General features: G+C 38.8%; 1 protein-coding gene across 1 annotated transcript in view; it reads right to left on the bottom strand.

Moving 5' to 3' along the window:
- The window catches only part of PSD (pleckstrin and Sec7 domain containing), a 1,472,276-nt gene that overhangs the window by 1,347,068 nt on the left and 99,885 nt on the right, over positions 1-25,323 (bottom strand). The window contains exons 2-3 of the mRNA XM_044056531.1: positions 20,026-20,137; positions 18,535-19,015 (exon numbers count right to left, since the gene is read on the bottom strand). Coding sequence (XP_043912466.1) covers positions 18,535-19,015; positions 20,026-20,137 — 593 coding nt within the window. The remainder of the gene's footprint in view (positions 1-18,534; positions 19,016-20,025; positions 20,138-25,323) is intronic.

Consider the following 25,323-nt stretch of genomic DNA (forward strand, 5'->3'; position numbering starts at 1 on the left):
CACAATGACAGGATGTTAGTTATCATGCAGGTGTCGGACATACCCTTCCAATACCCCATCACGGTCACCCCTGTGATGCCTTGCATTTCACAGCAACATTACATGCACATGTACAGCATGCATTCTGGGTATGTGTGTTAGATGTGTGCATGGACTATACCATTGCCATTACATGCCCAGTGTATTAGCAAACATCTACATAAACCATACTCACCAGCTACAGGCTGTTTCCTTGGTGGTATCCCGGAGGGACCTACATAAGAGGGTGAGAGATGCAAAGTCAGTAGTCACACCTGTGGCATTGCTACAGAGTGAGTGCAGCATTACAATACATCAACAGTAAATTTCCACAATACTACCACATATGTATATCTGTTTATCACTACTATGCAGCAACAAAATATATCTATGACATGTCAGATATGCACAATCTACCTGTACCAATGCAGATGTATACACAACAGTGGTCTACTGATGTGCCCTGGGGCCTTACCTGCAGACTTCTCAGTCGGTGTGTGGGTGACACCCACCTCCACAAAGGTGTCTGGTTGTTGGTGGCTGGCCAGACAGGCAGGTGCCACGAGGCTGGCCAGGAGCTCCTCCACATGTGTCGGGGTGGATGGCATGACCCCCCATGGTGAGGTGATCCCCCCCAGACTGCAGCACACCAATGGGAATTGCAAAGCAGGTCAGAACAATGATGCCGGACCTGCTCATAACTGCGGTTGTGCAGTCCAACATCATTGACCATGTAAACTAAGTCATTCCACAGTGCGGTCCACTCCTGCTGATCATGGGTGGCCCGGCCAAACAAGATCACATAGTGCTGTATGAGTTCATTCAGCAGGATTTCATTTTCAGCTGCTGTGTAGGCTAGCAGCCTTCCATGGGACATCATGCCTGAAAGGCATAAAGATGGACACAGGTGTGAGCAAGTCATGCAGCAAGGTTACCACAGTTTTTAATACACATCACTGTCACCCCTCCCACATCAGCGACAACAAATTGTACACACAACTCAATAGGTATGGCTACAGCATACCTACCAGTGGGGCAGATATTGTACTGTACCACGCTTTGTGCAATGTGTTTGTAGCCAAGTTCCCTGTGTGGACACTATGTCAGGGCCACAATGGTTTCATATATGCCTGTAGTATGCTTGCTATGTGTTTGCTGCACATCTGACATTCTGTGTTATTGCGGTTATCTATGAATGCTGTTGGACATGTTCTGGGATTCTGTAGACTATTACTACTGACATATGTTCTATAACAGTGACACAATAGCATGTATATGTACTATTGGCCAGCAGAACCACCTCTCCAAACTCATCTACCCATGTTACTGGGCCACATCACATGTGTGACCCACCCTGAGGCCACATCATGTACTGGTCCAGCAATACCGTCAGGTGGAACCAACCCAGGGGATGTTGTCCCCCCCGGGGGCACACACAGACATGTTCCTGTCCCCTGAGGTCAGGTCTAGGGTCTGCTCCATAATGGGCTCCACAGGCACATGTGGGATGTGCTACATCACTTTGAGGCAGCCACTACACATTCACAGGGCCCACATGCTCCTCCTGCTCACCCTCCAGGCCAGGCACCTTCAGGACATGGATTGCTGTTGTGAGTAGCAGTGGATGGGAGGCTTGTTCCCATTGTGTCCATATTGGGGCCCATGCGGCGTCCACATCACAGACCACATACACCATCCAGGGTGTTTACCCACCACATGTCACATACTACCCCTGTAGGCTGTCCTCTATATCTACCAACCCTGACACCTCCACTATACTTGCCATACTTCCCCATATTCCCATTCCATACTTCACAGACAAGGGCAATGTGGTCCCAACAAGGGGTTCACATGTGACATACCTGTCCATGTTGCATACACTGACAGCTGTAGATATCTCTATGTATTGCTATGTGTGCTGTTTCCTCACACATAGCATGCAGCACTGTGGTAGTAATATAGGGTCTATGTCACATAATCGAACTCCCACAATTTCGAACACCATATGTTCGAACTTCAAAGTTCGAAATGTGAAAACATCGAACCCTCAGAACAGCGAATTTTTTCCCAGGGGAAAAAATTTGCTGTTCTGAAAAACACACACACAACACAAGCACACCAAAAACCTAATAAACCTACACTAAACCTTACATACACAACTATCTATGCACTAACCTTAACCCAAACCCTAACCTTAAGGTTTGTCACTATCGCATACTTACCTTACCTGCACCCTAACCCTAAAGTCCGTCACTATCGCACACTTACATTACCCACACCCTAACCTTAAAGTCCATCACTATCGCACACTTACCTTACCCGCACCCTAACCCCAATGTCCGTCACACTCGCACACTTACCTTAACCCATTCCGTAACTTTCACACCACAGTGGAGAAAATGTCGAAGCCGCAGAAACAGCCAACCAAATTCTTTCCCTGGGAAAGAATTCATATTTCCGCAGCTTCAACATTTTCAATTTTCAAACTTCCACGTTCGAACTTCTGGTGTTCGAACATCTGGAAGATTGATTAAATGACATAGACCTGTAATATAGGGGATATGTATTTACATACATATATATTTGTGTGTGTGTTTGTATATATGTAGACATGTGCATATAGGTATATATCTATATATGTGTAGATATATGTGATGTATATATGTGCTCATATATATGTCTACACATGGGTATCTGTATATTTGTGGACATACATATATATATATATATATATATATATATATATATATATATATATATATATATATATATATATATATATATATATTTATATATATATATATATATATATATATATATATATATATATATATATATGTGCACATATGTATACCTATATGTGGGGTACATTCAGACATCAGGTCCACAATCTCATAACACCTTCTGGCACAGCTGCATTGTTCTGCCTTGCTACAACACAGACAGGTGCCACATATGGACACAGCCTGACATTAGGGTGGTATATGTAGGGCCAGATCGCAGGTAACCCTGTTACACACCTACGGCATTCCTGCATGCCACAATACAGGTTAACCTGAGTATCCTGCAAGAGGTGGGCTGTGGAACCCACATATCCATCATTATGGCATTACATCCACCACCAGCTATTGGCCACGTAATATACATACTTCCCATTACACAACACACACTATGATGGCTTATATCTTATCAGTCAGTGCTGCTCAGCATGGTTGATGGGTATGGCCCACTACCCACAGGGACGGACTCTATTGTCCTTAGCCATTGTTCAGCTGAACATCATTATATCAACAACACCTGAAGGCACATATAAATCATTCCACATCATCTATCCCATTATTACGGACCAAGCGCTATGGTCAATTACATAACTATTTACTTCACATACCTGTTCTGGGAATGCAGTCCCTTCTGGATGGTTTGCTTTTTTTTTCTGTGCCTTATACACACACTCTCTCTCTCGCTCTCTCTCAGTCTCAATGCAGGAAATGGAATGAGCTGCTTTGCATAGATTGCAGCATGGAATCCGTAGGTGATGTACATGAACAGGTGAAGGCCTCTGCACCAATCAGTGTCCTCTACTTGTTACCTGCATGCAGCATGCTGTGAAGTACTTCCAATTATCACTGTCATGGCAACCAACTACTATAAATCCCTACATCATGTGGGCGTGGTCCCTTTACCTTTCCTGTATGATGGACATCCTTCCTGTGTGTGGGTAGCAGTGTTACAGACAGCAGGTAGCAATACCTCTTACAGGAGAACCTGCACACTCAGGCCAGCTACATATTTGTAGGAGGTTCCAGAACTACAGACAGAGTGTGAGTAGTGTTGTTGTATGCATTGTATAGCACCGGTGTTACAGGGTACATACTAGTTTAACTTGGAATGCAGTCTGTCTGCATAGCTCTCAACTGTGGGCTTATCCTCTTGATGGCCAGATGTGTGCCTATTATTTTTTGTCTGTCTACCACACAGGTCTTGTGTCAGATATATCACTGGCAGTGTGTGTGTTGAGTGCTATCAGTACACTGCTACATCAATTTCTTTTTCTAACTTCATATTCCAGACTAAAAGTATGTTTCAGACTATCCTGTAACCCCAGCGACTTGCTTAGTGTATGGCAACAGTTTTACACATATGGGCCTGTGTTCCAGCCTCTGTCCTCCACCTACATACCAGGCTTTGTACATATGACATGCTGTCAGGGGTTGTTATGTAGTGGGCTGTGAGTATGTCATCCTGCCATTCCTGCCATCAGTCCACTGATGTTGTGTCCCCCACATATACTGTGGGGTCGGGTCCATATATGTGTGGGCTTCACCTACACAATACATGTGTGCCCTTATGCGCTCCAGAGGCCATGGTATGTAACAGTGGTATATGGCCCTGTATTATTGAGTCTAGGGGGGATGCACCATAACTAACCTAGGCTGTTACAACATGTGGGGGTATCAGGGGTAAGCTGCCTTAAGGTATCTGGATGTACATTACCATACAATTCACCTTGGGTAAATGCAGGCCTACTGCCTCCTGCCATACAGACTGTTCTGTTTGTCAGTGTGATTGTGATGGTGTCATTTGTGCCTTGTTATGTAACAGATACAACCCATTGTATCAACTGAGGTCTTTACCCCATAGGGATTGTGTACAGAGTGTAGATAGAGGCTGCTGGACTATACATCTGCATTACCTACTGTTGATTGATTGGTATCCTGTGGCCCAGTCTGTCTTTACTATTGTATTACTTGAAGGCCTCAGCCTGGACAGCAACATATGTAAACCTTTCCAGACTACTGTATTAATATAACTGTTTCACAGTTGCATTACTCTGTTTATATGTATGTCAGTGTCTAGACAGCTATATGACATGGCATATACAACTGTAATAGTACACAAATAAAGCTTTCCCACGTATGCAAACCTGTGTGTGGTGTTATATCCATTGACCTCTCTGTGGGTATATGTTGCAAGCAACAATTGTCATTTGTATGGGTGGCTCATACAGTGTCCAGTTGGTAAGGGGGCAACTGTAGGCATAGTGGCTGTTACGTATTGTGTGCACCTTCTACATATGTATCTATAGGTATATATATATATATATATATATATATATATATATATATATATGTATATATATATATATATATATATATATATATATATATATATATATATATATATATATGTATCTGCTGCATATATGCTGTGTATATGTATCCTAGGGATGTTGATTGCTTCCACATTGTACATTCCCTAAGGTAGCCAGACTGTACTGCATGCTATGTTACTGATACCAGCCTGACATCACACAGGTGGGATGGAGTACCGTTAACATCTTATGCCCATGTTGTGTCAGGTCCTAGTTATGGGATCTGAAACAGCTGGTAGTGTATTGCAGGGCAGATGTGTTTTGCTGTGAGGGGGGAATATCTATACGTACAAGACGTGTGTTGTTTGGGCCCCCTCAACCCCATTAATGGTGCATGTGGACATATATGTTTTTATTATGTTCCCATTTTTATCTGCATATATATGTCTGTATATATATATATATATATATATATATATATATATATATATATATATATATATATATAGACATATATAGCTATAGATCTATGCATATGTATGTATATATATATATATATATATATATATATATATATATATATATATATATATATATATATATATATATATATAAAACTATATCTACATATATAGATATGTATATATCTATTTAGACATAAATATAAATACACACACACATACATCTACATGTTTAAATACATTTCCTGTACTGTTGAATGGCTGGGCTGGATATGTTTCTGAAAACATCAGCATTATGTGTATCTGATATGGCTTAGTGGTAAATCACTTTGGCTATGGTGTGCAGGGTCCTGGGTTCGAGCCTTGCAGAGACTGTTTATTTTGTTGCTGGGCAGAACAAGGGCAGTTGGATATAGAGTGATTAAGGCACTTTTAAGCAGTTGTAAGTGGGTTTGCGTGGGTTTGTGTGGATTTGCACAGAGGTAAGCATTGCTAACTTCCTACAGTTTTTTATACTCAGCTTCTAAATTGCTTAACCTGTGTAGGCATTGCTTACCTCCATGCAAACAGGCTTAAACCTGCTTACTGCTGCTTAAAAGTGCTTACTCCCACTTACTCCCATGCTAATTTCTTTAAAAGAAAAGAAAAAAAGGGTTGATAGGAAAGTAGTGAAAAAGGGTCCCAAAGTGGGAAAGACAGTAGGGAAAATAGCTAGGGATGTGCAAGAGGGTGTAGGGAAGGTCCATAGCTGCCCATTTCTTCTACAGCAACAGCTGTGTATATATACACTGCATTTGGAGGTAGATTTGGACATTCAGACCCCTAAGAGAGTGGTGAGGACAACAATAATATGTTGTGATGCCAATTAGACCAGATTACATGTGTCCAGTGGACACGTGTGCGAAATGGACAGCTATGTATGGGACGAGTTTTTTTTTTTTTTTTTGGGAACAGATTGCCCTTTTTATTTTTTTTAGGTGATAGTGGGATATTGGGGAGTGATAGTAGGTATATTTGGGGAGGTAGGTTGAGTAGGTTAACAGACAAGACAAACAAGACGCATACAGGGACTGTATATGACACATGTGGTAGGTAAACACCTTGATGGGAAGGGGTGTTGTGAAATCAGAAGCCCATGAGCCCCCTAGTGGAATCAGTGGGATTGAGGTCTCCACCCATGGGTAGTCACTACTGCACCTTTGCAGCCCCAAAGGTGGCTGTGCTGGGGGCTGAGTTGGAGAGCCAGGCCGACCCTCTAGTTGTAACACGTGGCTCTCGAGTTGGCATAGAAGATCTCAGACCTCCCTGTGGACCTCACTATGTACCATGACCCGGACCTGGTGATGAGTGACAGGTTCCTGTCTGCGCCTGCTCCTGGGGGGGCAAGCTCCATCCCCTGAGGCGGTTCCATCTGAAGGTATTGCAGGACCAACAGATGAGGAGGTGCCGGGTTGAGCCCCAGACATTCTGATGCTGGGTGCCACTGCCAGCTGAGGTGGGACAGGTGGGTCCACTGGGACCAGCATTCCCATACGTGCTATGGTGTTTATGGTGTATCAACATATGTGGGTTAGTAATAGTCAACACATTCCAGGGTTAGGTATAACAGCATGCATAGATATTCCCATTAACCCAGACACCAGATACAGAACAGCTGCATAGCAAAAGCAACACATGCATATATGGAACCACAGTGGTAATAACAGCATGCAGGTACACTGATGGCAGCATGCCACCAATCTTGGAGTATTTCAACATAGCACATGCATGGAAACAGATTTGAATAATCCCCAGAGGTCATTTAGTACAACTGAGAGACACACAGACAGAAAACAGTGAAAAGACAGACAACAAAATCTGAATAGCACAGATATCCCAACATAACAGTGCAGTCATCACATACCAGTTGAGGCGGGTATTTAGTGTATTTTTGGAGATATGGTGGGGGGGATGTCAGTTAACAACTAGTATATTCCCATAGTTTGCGTTGCTTTCCTAGTCAGTGCTGTTATCTGTACCTTACAAGTATTACTACACTACCCTATAGCCTTAGTTTGGACAGTGATATGGCTGTCATCATCTTTATACATGAACTGGTTTTACCTGCAGTATACACCTCTTACCTGGTATACCTGTGGAGGAATTGTTTGTTAACACTAACTAACTGTTTCTACACATACTCCCAGATTCCAGGTTATGTTGTGCACATACCTGTGCATCTCTTTTTGCACCAACTCTGACCATGTCTTGACCGCATGCAGGTGAACTGGGACATATGTAGACTATTGCCCTCTTCAACCTTTAGTGACTTACAGCACTCTTATACAGGATTTCCTACACAGTTATATTATGCAGCACAGTGGGGGTGACAGTGAGAGTAATACCTTATTATTCAGAGCAACTGCATCAGTCACAATGCCATACAATACCAAAGTAAACAGCACCAGTACTATCATTATTTTATTTCTGGGCACAGTGTTCGTATCTGACAGACCTGTGGGAGCAATGTTTGTTAGCACTACCTGAATGTTGCCACACACAGTACCAGATTCCACATTACTATAATGCACATACATCTCACTCTGTTACTGTACACACTCTGGTCACAGCTTGACAACATGGGGGTGTAACTGGGACATACGTGACTTATTACTCTCATAAGATTTTGGGGAGTTGCTAGTGTGCCAGCTTTGTTCTCATAGATGTGTGACAAACAGTTGTATTTCCTGTTTCCTGCCTATATGTCTGGGATCATCCCACTGATTTCTCAGGGGGACAGGGTGACAGGCAGCAGATATGGGACAATTTACTGGACATTCTGGACATATACAGTTGTGAGGTATGATTCTGTATGCAGACTACTACCACTCCCAGGATTCGAATCATGACTGTGTGTGCTAAAAATACAACAGTTCACATCTCAGTTGCATGTGCTATTCAGATTTTGTTGTCTGTCTTTTCACTGTTTTCTGTCTGTGTGTCTCTCAGTTGTACTAAATGACCTCTGGGAATTACACCAGTCATATACAGACATTCCTACACATTTTATTTATGTTGCACAGTGTGTGTGACACTGCTTAATGCAACAGTACTATTAAGTGATGACAAATCTACATTACCATATGATACCACAGTATACACATGCAGTCCAGCAGTTAGACCTTTATTGTCAGGCTATTATGCTTTTATTTATATACAAACTATATGAGACTCTTCCTGGCATATTCTCCAGTGTATGCTGTACTTGCCTTAAACAATACAGGTTTTATACTGTCAATTAACGTACTAATGCTTTTAAATTTATTTCCTATGACAGTACATGCAAGAGTGTTATGACCTGCCTTGCATCGCAACCTCTGCAGGTGACAGCCATGGGCCTCCTGGTTCATGGCCCGCTCACTTGCCGCTGTAAAGGACATAGGAATATTTAGCCGTACCTATCCATAATATACATGCGCTGGCCATTATTACACACGTAGTGGAGTGATACTTACACACAGCTGTGACAGCCCCTGCCGTCCTTGCCTCTTGGATCCACTGATCCAAGAGATCCCCCTTATGCCCCTTCAGGTCGGCATAGTGATGCCTGACCTGCTCACCAGTTCAGGGTATGCCAGTGGCACTGGTGAGGTCATGGGCGAGATGGTCCCAGGCTTCCGCCTTATATTGGGAACCCTGGTACTGGTCCTGCAGCAGTCTCTGCTCATGGTCTTTGACAAGGAGTCCTGCCATGATTCTGGATTCTTGGATGCCCTAGCACTCCACCCAGAAGTGCACTCCCTCTCCCCTTTCTGCCATGGTGCCTGCAAAGGGAAGCTACAACCAGTTATGAGATATATTCCCACCTGTTGGGTTTAAGTAGGGCCCAATTCCCGCACTTTGCCGTGATTGTCCGGTTTTGAAAAGGCTAAGCTATGGGCAACCCTTCTTAACTAAGGTTGGCATTGTTTAATGGGCTATACTACTGGGCACATTGAGTTAGCTGGCCTGCACATTGCTTACACCTCCTAAGCTGGCCTGTGCAATGCTTAGGGTTGCTTAAAATTGACTTTGCATTATATTTGCTTTTTGGCCTTGATTTATTATATATTCACATCTTATATATATGTCTGGTATCCAGGATTCATGTGTATGTATACTGTATGGGGTCTTTGTGTTTAGCAGGGGACTTCAACAGTCTATTACATTTACACCTCACATCTGGACTAACTTCAGTACTCCAGTTCACATAATTATGTTATGTAGTAGGTTATGGAACATATGACTGTATACTGATTCCTTTCACATGTTCAGTTTTATTTTACTATAGTGAGGGTTTGTTTGGTGATACCTCACTCTTATGTACTGCTGTGATGGCTTGGTGGTTAACTACTGTCACTATAATGTATAGGGTCCTGGGATCAAGACCTGCAAGGCTGTTCATTTTGTTCCTGGGCAGAACAGCAGCTGTATGATACAGTTATATTAAGGCACTTTTAAGCACTTGTAAGTGGGTTTTGGTGGGTTTGCTCAAGAGTAAGCCATGCTAACCTCCGGTTAAATATACTTACAGAAAGTTAGCTTCCATATTGCTTAACCTGTGTGCGCATTGCTGGCCCCCACACAAATTGGCTTAAATCCGCTTACTGCTGCTTACATATGCTTACTCCTGCTACTACTGCTTAATAGTGCTTACACTTCCTTACTAGTGCTTACTCCCGCTTACCACTGCATTGATTTAGACAGTAATGTCTAATGGATCTTGGGAAGGTGGGGGATTTGGAAGCTGTATGCAATTATCATTCATTACACATTTTATCTTCCGTTTGTATCCATGATTCCTGTGTACATATACTGTATGGGGTACATGTGATTATCTGTGGACTTTGCAACATTATGACACGGACACCTCACATCTGCATTTAATGCAGTACTCCAGTTCACAAATATATGTTATTTAGTAGGTTATGCAACTAAAATATTGGTCATAACGTGATTTGTATTGGAAAATGGAATGTGCTGCAGTGGGACTCAAACCGGGAATGCCTGCTCGTAAGGCAAATGCTCTGCCCACTACACTATTGATATACTGCTTCATTTGCATATATCTTCCTTCTTATCCTCTTCAGCCATTTAAGCTGCATTAACCGTAGCTAAGCAATGGGCAAATCCGTGCACCTAAGGTTAGATTTCATTTGTTTCATAAAAACAAATTGGTATATTTATATTGTTTGTATTTACTATTGCTGTTGTACACATGGGGAGATGTTGCTGGGGGTATGCAGACACCTGTGAGTGGTCACGCTCTTTCTTTTGGGCTTTCTGTTGTTCTTCATTGTGGGGGCGTGTATATTCTGAGAGCTCTGCTCTCAGACATGCCCTATACTCTTACATGCTCCATGTAAGATTAGGAGCTCAGGCAGCGTGCCTTCATCAATATGCATGGCGCACTGCCATCCTGCTTCTAAATGTCTGCGTCCGTGCAGGACTAAGCTAGTCCTGCACGGAAGATTAGTAAATCCGGGGGGTAAATATATTTCATGTTATTCCTCAGTGGAAGACATGGCTGCTTAAAGTAGAATACACACACACACAGTGGAAAGAGTCATTTTAACTCAATACTGTGAAATTATAGATAAAAATAATAAAATTGACATCATAAATGACATTAAGAAAGCTATTTATTTTGTAAATACTGCAAACACGTAACAGCAATATACCATGCTTGTTTGTGCATAATGCAGGTATTCCCAAGGCTAACTTTGTCTGGTCACTTGGGCTTTGCTTTCAAGAGCAAACCACTCCAGCTGTGATTAAACCCTCATGCAGCAATGGTATATTACAAACTTATCCTGAATTGAAAGCAGCTGTAATAAGTATGTTCCCAATTTGGATCTATGTCAACTGATCGTAGGAAGAAATTATCAAACATTATACAGTCAACAATTTGGTTAGTTGAACTGTTTTGACTGAGATCGCAGTACAGTATGGAACAGGGAATTTGCCCTTTTACTCACTGTAATGCAATATTAGAGTTTGTATAAATAATTAGCAAGGGGTATAGTGGGTGCAGGGGGGCTTCCTCCCATGTAAAAATGTTTGTCTTATTGGCAGGAGTTGTGTGGATTTATGTCAGTTTTTTTCAATTAACTACATTATCTACTATATGCTCTTGACCATATGAGTTTCAACTATGTGTTTTTTCAATAAACTAACATAGATTAATTCTAATTCATATCTTACAGTTTTGTTTTCCCATCAGAAATATTCCATTGGCAATTCATAGAAAGCATTTATGTCTTTTTTTGCATATAACTTTCAACTAACATGGGCATAAATACAGAATGACTGTTGTTTTATACCCATTCATTAAACAAATTAAACTTCTCTTTGTTATTACTCCCCAGATGTTGCACCATTCAGTGTGTTTGACACTTGCTGTATCTGTATCTTAAAAACAGTTATTACAGATGTACAAGAAGACCAGACAGAGGAGGCCTTCAAACATAGAATTGGGGCCACCATGACTTCTTAACTTCTAATCAAGTCATATATGCCTGAATGGCATATAACTGGACACAAAAAGTTGAACATCTTAGGCAGTGAGCTTTGGAGCTTTCAACATAATGACAAGAGGAACATCAAAATGAGATGTTAGTGGTACCTGAGCTCATATACTGCAGGAAATTAAGGAATACTATTGTAGCTGTTGCCGAGCTTCTCACTGGTTTTATGTTATGAGTAGCAGAAGTCAGAATCAAGCGTCAGAGTTTCAAATCAACCCAAAGATATTTACATTTTTTTAAATTTCTGCCAACACTTGGATCCATGGGTCATTCAATGTAACGATCACCAAGATAGGACTTTCTGCTGCTACAGGCTGTGACTTTGGTGCAGAAGGAAAAGGATAAGGGAGGGGACTTTGCTGCTAAGGTTTGTGCTGCCGATATATATATATAGGTCTACTTCCGAAGACTGAAAAACCAAAAGACTGAATCTAAAAATACTGAAAACTCAAAATACCAAATGATGGAATTGGCCCCTTCTCCACTGTTGTGTGATTTTGGCATTGGTATATATAATTAGCAGAGTGTGTGGGGGGTGCAGCCCCCCACATGAGGGGTGCAGGGGGGCTTGCCCCCTGTATTAAAATTGTTTTCAGTATTTTGAGATTCAGCCTTTTGGTTTTTCAGTCTTCTGAAGTAAACCCATGTATACACATATATATTATTAATCCCAGTTGGTGGTGAGGCAAGGTACATTTCCACTATCTCACTGTTTCTGCTACCTTGTTGTTCTTACCAGTACCTTAATGTTCCTCTTCTTGTTATCTTAAACATTCACTAAGTAGGACTTTTGACTTCATGTGTCTGATTTTATGCCATTCAAGCACTTGTGAGATGATCATGGGCTAGGTTACCAAACACTGTCACACTTTACTGTAGAATGAAAAGCTAGATGTGTTGCACTAAACGAGGACTTGACTTGCTGAGTTCAATTCCCTGACTGTAGTTTCCCATAGGAAATCCCTGCCAGTTTTGTTTTTAAGTGAGCACATTGGGAGTGATTCATTTATTTTGCAGGAGTTTGCCTTCTTTTCATGTTTGTACAACCATGAAGTGGGTTTCTACAAGTGTGAGGGAGTAGGTGACTTGCACTCCCCAATACACACACAACATTTTTTTTAATTATTTTTTTTTTTTCAAATGGGTTGAGTTCTCAGTCATTTGAACTTAGCGAATTGGGTTCTCATCAAGTAATAACTCAGATTCATAAGCAAAGCTATCAAACAACACACAGCTCTCATAGTTAAAATTGTACATAAAGCTATTCTGTTAATATTATAGTCCCACCTACAACCATATACCACATCCCTCTTACTTTAAAAATAGCAAAAGAATTCCATTTAATTATGTAAAGCATTAAAAATATCCTGGCACTGTGAGGGTTATGTCAAATACAATTCACAAAAAATTAAATTATGTATGCAGATTCACATTAGCTTATCTATGCACATTTTCTACATTCATTGCTTTAATAAATCTGCTGTGACATAAATATTTACAAGTAATATTTCCAATAGTTCCACTAGTATGACTGTCTTTAAATTTAACATTTACTTTATCATCAACAGATGGTATAGATTTTAAATTATAAAAATATTTACACAAGTTCTATTTACTGTCCTACAGGTTACTTCAGACATAGAATGCATTGGTTTAAACTCTGATTTAGCAAGCAAATCATTACAAAGATTATGAACACTTTAATGAATTGCAATGAAGGTTATGATCTGCACTGAGGGATTTTCAGAATTTTTTTGAATTACTCCTGTCTGCAACATATTCTGGATTTCTGAGTCATTAGTTTTGGCAGATGTTTTATGTTTCTTCTAGACATTTTGCCCCAGTATTGCTTTATTCCATTTTTTTATTTGGTACCTTTATGCTCTATATTCATAGACAAGTACTAGGCTATCTGCCAATGTGGGTTATTTTATGCCTAGCCAATTTCCCTAAAGGCAAAAATCAAATCTTGTACATGGTGTTTGTGAGGCAAATGCCTTATCCATTATCATGAATAAAAAGCATGACTATGCTGCCCTCCTCACCCAAAAATGACTTAACCAAAGACACTAGGCACACAGTGTTTGGTGTAGGTAGGAAACTAACACAGCTTCTCTGAAAGGGGTAAAAAGTATTTTATTTTAATCAAAAAAAAAAAACACAGGTTAACGGCTTTCATATTGTACTTGATTAGGACTTCATCAGAACCAAAATGAACAAGTCAAAGCCACCTGCCCTAAATACCAAGAGTAAATCACATAATCTTAAAACAAATCACAACTTCTTAAAGCGAATCTGTCACAATTCTATACAGTCACAAAAGTGAAATATTATAAAACTAATTAATGAACTAAGAAACATTCCAAAAAATTAATGGATAAAAATGAGTGCCAATATTTTAAAAAGTCAATATAAATCACATATTGAAGCGTATCACAAAAATAAACATATGCAAAAAAACAGTATTAGTCAATAAATCCCCTTAAAGTTCTGATGCCCTCAGTTTTAAAAATAATTAATTAATATGTATTCATTCAGTCCTAGAGGTATAGAAGCATTCTGTTTCAATTGCCACATCAATTCATCGCATTCTATATGCATCTCCTAGTGTCTTCCTTTCTCATCAGGTACCACTATTTTTGTGTTATCAAATTAAAATTTTGAGAAATCATCACATTTCAGAGTGTTTATATAAAGCACTAACATTGCTTTCTAAGGGATTCATTTTTAAACAAGAGATACCTTTATTAAAGTATCATATATAACATAGTCAATCATATATTTATATAAATGAAAATAAACCATATTGACATAATTTTAGTTGGAAACATTACACATCACTTAATATATACAGTCATTGTCAGTCAAACATTATATAGCTCATTCAAATCCTGCCTTCTTTTAAACCTCATTCCTCATCTGCATGCATGTATTGTTCCAACAATTCCTATTTTTTTATATGTAATTTGCTTCTACCCTTCTCTAAAGATCCCAATTCCAGTTGTTTTTATTTCTGTTACTATATTCACTACCTCTAGTACAGTTGGTTTAGACTTTAATTTATATTCTAGTAACTGTTTTTTGGTAGTCTCCTTAATTAGACTTAGCAAAGCCTTACTATGGCTAGACAATTCTGATTCTGTATCATAGCTAAAAAAATAATTTCCTTAGTTACACCAATTTACTCACTCAGTATCTCTGACAGAGTAGTCTGCAGGGAATCTTTAAAGTCTGCTAACTCATTACACTGCCAGAAAATATGCTCCCAATTACCTCTTTCTTCCCAACATCACCTCTTACATTTGCTATCTACCTGAGGAAAAATTCTTTAGAGTCTACTTGGGATATAAAAATACCTTTGCATACACTATCATGCAAAGATCCTAAATCTTCTAGACTTTGTTGCATATTTGGAAGATATACATACATCCCCATTGTTTCCTTCTGAATTGTTTATCTAATCTGTATTCATAATCATTCCAACCTCCTCTGATTGATTCTTATAGTTATCATGCAATATTTTATATGCGATATTAATTATTCCATTTTTACCAGCAGCCTCTGATTTAGATTCTACTAAAAATTATACCAGTGCTGGTATTTTGCTTAGGTTCCCCCTATTTCTTTCTCTGTCTATACTCTGATATCAATCCTTGATAGGGAAGGCAATCTCTAGCCTGCAGTCCAAATAAATTCTTGGCCTCTTCCAATTCTATTCTCTTTCTGTTTCTAATTATTTGTTCCCAGTACTTTGCTTCATTTACCAGTTTTCACCAATAAATTCCAGTTCCCTCTTGCCTATTGTCTGTATCCCTAATTGTAGCCATCCTTATCACCAGAATCTCTTTTATCCATTCCCATGTTGGCTTAGTTCTTAGAGTACTTTCTACTATTTATGGATATAATATTCTGCATGGTTATTGTTATTATCCTTAAGGATCTGCATCCATAATCCCAGTCTCTCCTTGTTTTGTGAGTTTCCCCCCTGTTTCATCATTATCCTTTTCCATTTTGAATCATAGGTTTCCACTTGTGCTATGTATAGGAGCCTTAATTGTGTATTTCTGAAATACCCCTTCAAATTGGGTACTCCTAGACTGCCTTGTTCTATTGGAAGAATCAGCATATCCCACTTGTCTCTTGCCATCTTCTCCTCCCATATTAAACCCTTCAGCTCTTTATTAATTGCTATCAGCAACCTCCTCTTGTTCATACAAATATGCCTGACCTATGTATACAACAAAAGGGTCTAAAAACATTTTAACTGCTTGTATCTTGCTATCCATATCTCTATAACAGAGCTTCCAGTCTCTCAGTTTCTGTATGTACTTTTGTTTAGTCTCTTCCTACATATCTTTAGCTGTCACACCAGAATCCTTTTTAATCCATACTTCTAAGTATTTCATTTTACCATGTCCCCATAAATGTAGATATTGCTGAACCAATTTGTGTATGTGGGTACATAATTTATAACTATTGCCTTTGTTTTAGCTTCATTAATTTTGTATCCTGAGAAGATATGAAACTGCCTCAAAATGTTCCACAACACTGAAATGCACTTTTCTGGCTTTATCATGTATAAAATAATATCATCTGCAAACAGGGACAGCTTTTCTAGGAGATGTAATGTTCATAAATTCTTTTTGAAGGGTCTTTCTATTTTCCCTGTATTAAAAGTACTATAGTTGGAACAGCAGATGAGGTAAATCACTCCAGCAGTTGAACAACTACCTTTCATAATGTTTACTGTAGCTGAACAATAATTGTCCAGGATTATAAGTTCTTTGTCTAAAATATAATGGGACTGATGCCAGGAACTAAATCTGTAAGTGTATTTGGTGCTGGATACATGATCATCATTTTTATATTTATTTTCTTTAATACCTTTCAAGTTTCTGTCTATTTTAAAAACAAACGTAGGTTCACTTTCACCAATTGAAAAAAGTTCTCATTACTTCTAAACATATTGACGCTTTTCTTAACAATACCCTTATTTGATTGGAACCACTACTATCTTTTAAAACCATTGCCCTCATAAACCTCCTGTTATCCTGCCTATCCACGAAGAATGTAGTGTTACTCCTTAGGGGTAATGTAAGTACCTAACAATGGTGTGTGCCTTTTTCCCACTCTACATCCACCTATGAAACCATCTTGTTAACAAGGACACTGGGATAACTTCTCTCTCTAGGAACATTGTAGATAACTTGTCCCTCTGCTTAGTAAATGAATGATAAGTTGAACGCATTCCAACCAACATCACAAGATGACCCTTGATAATATTCTTTTGTAACATGTATCCACTCAAAGCAAGTCACTGTGGCAAAAGCACAGTCCTGTTCTGGACATCAAACAACACTGTGTTTTAATAAAAAAGCTAACTTTAATAGACATAAAAACAGAGAAGTTAGCGCTTTCACAATAGAACGTATTGCTTCATCAGTTCTCAGGAGAGATCAGGGAATTTTGTCCACTAGTGAGTGTATGAAGTTTATACTTTGGGGTTGGTTAGGACAGGGGTTAGAGCATAAAATAAAACATACATAGCCATCACGATGCTCGCTTCTGCCCACTCATCAGGTACTTACAAATGGACTTTCCCTGTTTGCAGGGCTCTAGTCAATAAGGAGTAACCCAGACAGGTGTCATGGATACGTAGACTGATAGATAGATGGATAGATAGACAGACAGGTACAGTGATACAAATATAACTGGATAAAATAAGACTTAAACAAAACAGCATTGTTCTTTTCTGTACTCTTCTATGGTTTATATATTGCTACAAGCAGATACTATTAAGAAGAGATATGGCTACATCACAGTAATTACCCCAAATCCTTTCTGCTAACCTCCTTTACAGTAAGAAAGAGTGGATGTGTGTGGGCATTTGAAAATAGCTTAACTGTAATAAGGATGATTCTTCCCTTTTCCTCTACTAAAACCTGGACACCTGTGATAGTTTCGTGTATATGAGTAACACATTGACAGTCACCTGAAATGTTAGTTCTCATCAAATCTTCTGAAATGTTTTATATCATATCATATGTATCCTGAGTAAAAATAATCAATACTGCAAGCTGTATTCCAAAACCTTTTCATTTTACAACTCATATAAATCTGATGTTTTGCAGAGCTTTCATTTTGTAATTGCCCAGTTTCTGTTACTTCAAGTTCTCTAAATAAGAAGTCATTCAGATTTTTTTATTTTTTATTTTGTGTAATGCATGCTTCCCATCTCTTTCTGTTACATTTGAATAACCAATCCAAACTCACTGTATAATGTTACTTGTAGTTTGTCATCAGATTTGGAAATGCATTAGAATAATATCTCATGCTAAAAACACAAGCCATACTTTGCAATAAATAATGTAAATGTCTGAGAACCCGATTACAGAAAATAGTGCAAATGAAACCTTACCTGTTAGTGTTGTTGTCATTCTCTGTAGGTGTCGCAAACACTTCATCATCTTCATCATCAATTTCTGGACCTGTGAAGTTTCCATTTTCTAAGCCTGGTTTACCATTCTCCGCACACAGTTGACGAAACAAATCTCCTGCACCACTGCTTTGCTTTTTCTTGTGGCTCTCCCTATCCTCCTGAATTGCACAGCCCATCTCTGCAACTTCCTGTTCTCCAAGAATTTCATCAATATTTGTTTCATGGTAACATTTTAGTGGCACTGCGTCCAGATCAGTCTCTGAATATTTTACAGCTCTTCGAATAATGCCTGTTTTACAGCTTTTTGCTTCATCACATGCTGAAGGAGATGTTTCAATTTCGATATGAACAAATGACAAAGAGCCATTTGCTGTGACCGGATATGTCACACAAGCCCCTAGAAGCTCTCCAGAATTCCTTTTTGTGCTGTTCAGGGTCTCTTCTAGGTATGAAGATTTACCTAAATAGTAACAAGTGAAATTAGTCAAACTGTTCCTAAAAACCATTGTGAATCTGTTAGCACAAAGTTTGTCTAATCTAATTATGAACAAGTGTAATAGTCAGGTGTTATAAAGAACAGTTTACTTGTATATAAAAAATACCAAAATGTCCTAGTTAATAAAACAAATACCATAAATAATAAAGTAACACATGTATATATAGTTATAAAACATTCCCCAAACACCATAAATAATAAAGTAACACATTTATATATAGTTATAAAAGATTCCCCAAACCTTCAAGTCCCACTTTATGACTTTTCTGTAGAAAGTGAAAAACCTAAATTGAAGATCCTGAAAATCTGAAAATTAGCTTTAATTTCAGCCTTTAGTCAGTGGATTTCAAAATTCTCTACTAAATTGGAAAAGTTTTTTTTTTTCTTTTTCACTTGGGGGCTCACACACACACACACACACACACACACACACACACACACACACACACACACACACACACACACACACACACACATATACCTCCTATACCCTAGATAACTAAGTATACTGAACTTGCAATATCTGTAAGTCAAACTAGGGGGGATACTCTGAGGTGTTACAACTTCGGACTTATACATACTTCTTTTTCAAAATAAATTTCATTTTGATAAGAATAACAATTACAGTCCTCAGAATTACAAAAAGTACCCATAAAAATGTGTATTTTAGGGGCTTGGATATTTATATGGCAATCTTGTGGATAAATACTACCCTAATATAAACAAAAATGAAATTCTGTTTTACATTAAATATGCACATAAAATTGATGATTAATATTATAATGTTTCATTTAAAAAATATCACAAATCAGATATTACATAATTAGAATTTTCATATCTGTGCTGGGATTTTTAATTGGATTTTGCATCCTAATTCTCGTGTACTATGCTGATTAACAAAGAGAAATCCAGTTATTTCTCACTCACACTTGTAATTTAGCCATTGATGTAAATGAAAAACTAAGAAATATAACCTGCATTGTCCTTTTTTTCTGAAGTAGGTGATCCATAGAAAAACTCCCACTTGGCTTTTGCAACTCTCTTAGCATGAGGCGAAGGTTCTGAAGGGTAGGCATAGGCATCCAACTAAGCAAAAAATGAAAGAAGTAAGTTATGAGCAGTATGCAAACTAATAAAGATAATACAACTCTACTAATTAAAACATTACCAGACATGCAATAAAATGCAAACATCCTTCAGGCACTCAAATTCTCAACACCCATCCTTATGAAACCATAAGACAAAACGTGCTGTTCAGAATCTACTTTTATTCTAGTGGTGAAGGGCTTGCAGTAAAGCAAATGCTTCTCAAACAATACCTTAGAGAAAGTTATTCTTAGTATGTCAGCAAATGTCCTTAAAGCAAAAACTCAAACAAAGAAAGTACAATTCATGGATGTCTTTTAGTACAGCTAGGTTCTAGATATAAATAATGATATGTAACGTATGATAAAAAAAGAAAAGAAAAGAAAAGAAAACTTCATCCCTGACCACATTCAAGCACAACTTAGATCTATGGATGGAAATAGCATATTTACCCCAAGACTGTCCCCTGTACTACAAATGGACAGAGGCAGCTCCTATGTGCTTTATCTTGTGCATGGGTCCTTTCAAATTATCTATGGTATGATCCCAGCTATTCTCATTAGGGGCAATATATAATTATTGACCATGAGAATGGTCATCCATGTATCTTTCACCTCAAACATAAAATTAATCTTTGTCTAACTGTTCTTTTTTTATCCTCCTCCTGGCATCTCTTCTCCTTTAAATTCTTTGCACCTCCCTTTTCCTACACTTCTCCTTGATTTACTTCATGTGCATTTTATATCTATGTATATATTTTTTTTCTTCTATGCTAACAATACAATTGTATAAAAATTTTATTTTTACTTGTTTGTAAATTGTTAAGTGTGCAATGTTTTAGGAATATGGAGCTTTAAGTGTGCAATGTGTTTGTAATATGGAGCTTTTCTCCCCGGGCCTCCACTGAAAATGGGATTTCGGGCCCAGTGGACTTCCCCGGTTATCAAACTGGAAATAAATAAATAATAAATAAATAAATGGTAAGGCTGGTCTCTAATGAAACAAGACAGGCAAATTCAAGCATAATAAGAGAAATTGGCTTGGCTCAAAATGGCCTACCTATGAAGCTATAAAAGAGGACAGCAATCTGATTATGAGCTAAGGAACAATGTTCATGATTGTTCAATCCTTTATGGTATTATATGAATGATTGCAATACTACTGTTAATAAACAATATTTCTGTTGTATGTTTTCTACCTCTGGTTAATATACGGTGATGTATTCTGTTTACGTCCATTCTTTACTGTTTATGTATAGGTATTTGGATTTGTTTAGAGAGTGTAAGTCATACACAGAGGGAACCATGGCTGTGTCTGTGTCTCCCCCTCAGCAGCGGGCCTTGCATATTAATGAAGGCGTGCTACTGAGAGAGAGCCGTGTAACATGGTTACAGAATTGGTGTAGGGGGTGTATTACAGTGCCTGCAGATGAGTAACACCCCCTCTCCCCCACTGTTAAAGTGCCAAATGGCACTTAAATATTAAAGTTAAATATGTTTTGGGTTTTTTTTGCACAGAGCAGCGCTTAGCAATAGACACATGCCAGACATATAAAAAAAGAAACCGATTACTTTTAATTTCATACAAAGATCAAGTTTAAGCATAGCTGAGCATGTTTGCGTGGCACGGCACAGTGCTCAGCACTGCTTAAATGTAGATGAGAGCTATACAGAAATGTATAGCAGCTCTCAACATATCCACATAGTTAAATGGTTAGAGTAACGGCCTTGAGTGCAGTAGGTGCATGGTTCGAATACACAGACAGGCCATTCAGCTTTTATATGTGATAGCAAGATTATATAAATTATTTTATTTTTTGATGGAAGTATTTATTGACATTTGTTAACTGGGTTAGTCCAGCTGGGCCAGAAGCCCATTGTCAGTGGAGACCAGAGGAGAAAAGCTCCAGTTACACACAAGTTTACAATACATAAATTATACACTCCAAGATAAAGAAATTAAAATATACAAGTTCAGGAAATATAGAAGCGAGATACATACTCATAATAATAAAGTACTAGTAATGAAAAAAATATTAAGTTTTAGTTGTTTTTTTTTAATGTGGTTTGTTCTTAGCTAAGCTCTGCTAAGCATTGCTAAGCCAAGCCAAGCACTGCTTAAACAGGGCCCATTTTAGCAGTACTTAGCAACGTGCAGCTCTACTTAGCTTGTTTGGGCACTGCTAAGTGAACCCTGTTTATGCAGTCCTCAGCTCAGCTAAGCTGTTTTGCAAACTGCTAAGCATTGCCAGTTTAAGCACTACTTGGCTGAGCTCAGCGGGTTTGCGCGGTAATAAGCAAAGTGACATATTTTTAAAAATGGCCTGATGGTGGCAAAGGGTGGGAAAACAGCCTTATTTACGTACAACAGGTGGGAATACAGCCAGTATCTGTTGGAGTTCAATCTTTGCATTGACTATGTCAGGAGTTGGAGAGGGTGTGTTGTTCTGGGCACAGAGGTGGGGCATTCTGGAGTCCAGGGTCATGGTTGGACTCCTTGTTAAAGACCATGATGTCTAGCTGCTGCAGGGCCAGTTCTAGGGATCGGAGTACAAGGTGGTGACCTGGGACCAGCTGGCTTGTGACCACACCAGTGCAACTGCTATCCCCTACACAGATGAGCAGATGTGTCATCACCATGATGACCTGAGGCATAGGAAGAGGGGACTTCTGGACACCTGGGTCCAGGACACTAGAGATGGGAATGCCCCACAAGTTTGCAAGTATTGTTACTTTTGTATTATCAATACCTAATCTGCATGTGTGATAGACAGGTACGCATAATGGTGTGTTTCTCTCCTCACAGCTGCAGAGGGGAGAGCTCACAACCTGGAGGCTCATGCAGGGCACCTGGCCAGGTTGCACCTTGAATGTGTGGTGAGTACAGATATATCTTGCAATCTATAGTAATATAAATAAAAATGAGTACAGTAGTAACTGCCAGTAGGTATATTCTGTTTGGTCAAAGACCTGGACTGCTATAAGTAAGTAATGCCAGGTACAGTTCAATATAGATGAAAGCATGCAACCTGCTAATGTTAAGGAAAGAAAGTTACAACTGCATTAATAATGTTAAAGAAATAAAAGTGTATACTGTATTAATAATCCTAAGGTAATAAAGTAGTATGGCATTCATAATGTTAAAGACATAAATTCAACTACATTCATAATTTTAAGGAAATAAAGTTCAACTGCAGTCACACTGTTAAGGAAATAAAAAGTTCAGCTGTATTCAGAATTGTTAGGAAAATAAAGTTACTACTGCATAAATTATGGAATAACAGCTGTTTTGCAACACCTGCATTATCTAACATGTTCATCAAGAAAGACTGTTAGATGTATATCAATCACTGTTTCATGTCACCCCTAATAAAGCTGTGTTGAACAAAATGTATTTTGGGTCATTGGTCAAGAAATCAAGTATTACAAATGCTGTGAAGTAAACATGGGAATAAGACCATGAAGTGACTGAAGGTTAGCTGATAAAGAACTGTTGCGCTAAAGTGTAGATGTGGAGCTGTACTACAAGATATAATGCATTATGATATTTGTTCTGCACTAATATCTGAACCTAGAATAGCAGTGGCTAAGGTTTAATAGTGTGTTTCCCTCAGGATTGTCTTGTGCTAACCATTGCATTTCAGATATATGCATTCCTGAACTTATTTACGCTGCTGCAGGCAAGTATAAAATTGTAATAGCTATAGACTGCAAATATACCATCTGCAACTGTATATGGGTCAGGTAGGCAACCCAGCACTCCGATATTGTCTGTACACATCACACATATTCCCATACACTAGGGGTTAAATGTGTATACCTGCATTCCAAGTATTAATACACAGTTCACCTACTGTCTTTGTCAGGCATGAATCTCATGCATGTGTGTTCAAGTGTCACTGCAGTCTTGTATGACACTCTGCCTCTATTACCAGGTCACAGTTTGTTACCAGGTGAGCTCTAAGCTTATATTACTCAGTCAATATTCAGCAGTAGCTCAGTAGCTTAGTGTGACAAACGCTAGGTTTGATATACATTTTGTCACACACAGACCAGGGTTCAAATCCAGGAACAAGTACTACTAAATATTAATAGAAACTGTTATGTATTGTTACAGATGTTTTCACCACAGGAATTACAGGCAAATAAATGTCTGTAGTAGCTGTTCAAATGGGTTAGTAATTTGTGTGTCCAGATGTACCAGAGTGTTAAGAGCATTGCTCAGCAAGGTGATACAACTACAGTAAATAAAAAGTCAACAAGTACAATACTAATACAAGTTATTAAAACAAATAAAACTGTTTAATCTTGGTACGGCTCTATGCCTGGTGTGTCTGTGAATGTCTGCTGATTGTCTAACCCCATGTCTGCCAAGGACAGCAAGATAAGCATAAACTCTCTGTGCTGTGCATGATACATGTCTCTCAAGTGTCACACTGTCATGTACTGTGATCACTGTTGCCAAATCCCTGGGACACAGATTTAACAGCCACTTGATTTATCTCAATAGCACAGTCACACTACATCAGTCCACATTACACCTTGGTAGTCACATATGTTCCCCTGACATGTAATAGTCCCCTGTAGTTGTGTACCTGTAGGTGTTAAAGCTTGGCCCATACTGTCCCATGTGGATAGCTTGAGAGGTATGTAGGTGCTACAGAAGCTATAGGCCACATGTATACATAAATTAAGTTAGCCCTGTAGAGTATATAAGAATTCTGTTGCAAACAATATAGCATATACTGGTAGTTAATGGTATGTATTTCTCTCACCCCCCACCCCTTATCTGCATCATAATTTATTATTCCTATACATCAGGTATGGTTTACTTTTAACATATGTTGTTCTCAAAATGTTATGTTGGGCCTTGTGTTTTATTATTGTTACGTATGTATTACAATGGCTGCATACTAACACAACTTGTTGAATTACCTATGTTGTTCACTTTATGCTGTAACTGTTATGGCATGCTCTTACAATACTGACTGTTATCCCAATTATTGTTGTGTTCGATATGCTATGCAATGTTACATTACTGGGTTATGTGATTTGTTCTGGCATGCTGTTACAACTAACCACATGTTCTCTTCATTACTAACTTATACACTTTGAAAAACCTCATCACCATAGCTCGACTGAGTAGGCCGGCTCCCGCGGTTCCACCTACCCTATCTCAACTGGCTG

The sequence above is a fragment of the Protopterus annectens genome, chromosome 14.part0 (assembly GCF_019279795.1).
Source record: "Protopterus annectens isolate FY-2018-M chromosome 14.part0, PAN1.0, whole genome shotgun sequence".
Lineage (NCBI taxonomy): Eukaryota > Metazoa > Chordata > Ceratodontiformes > Protopteridae > Protopterus > Protopterus annectens.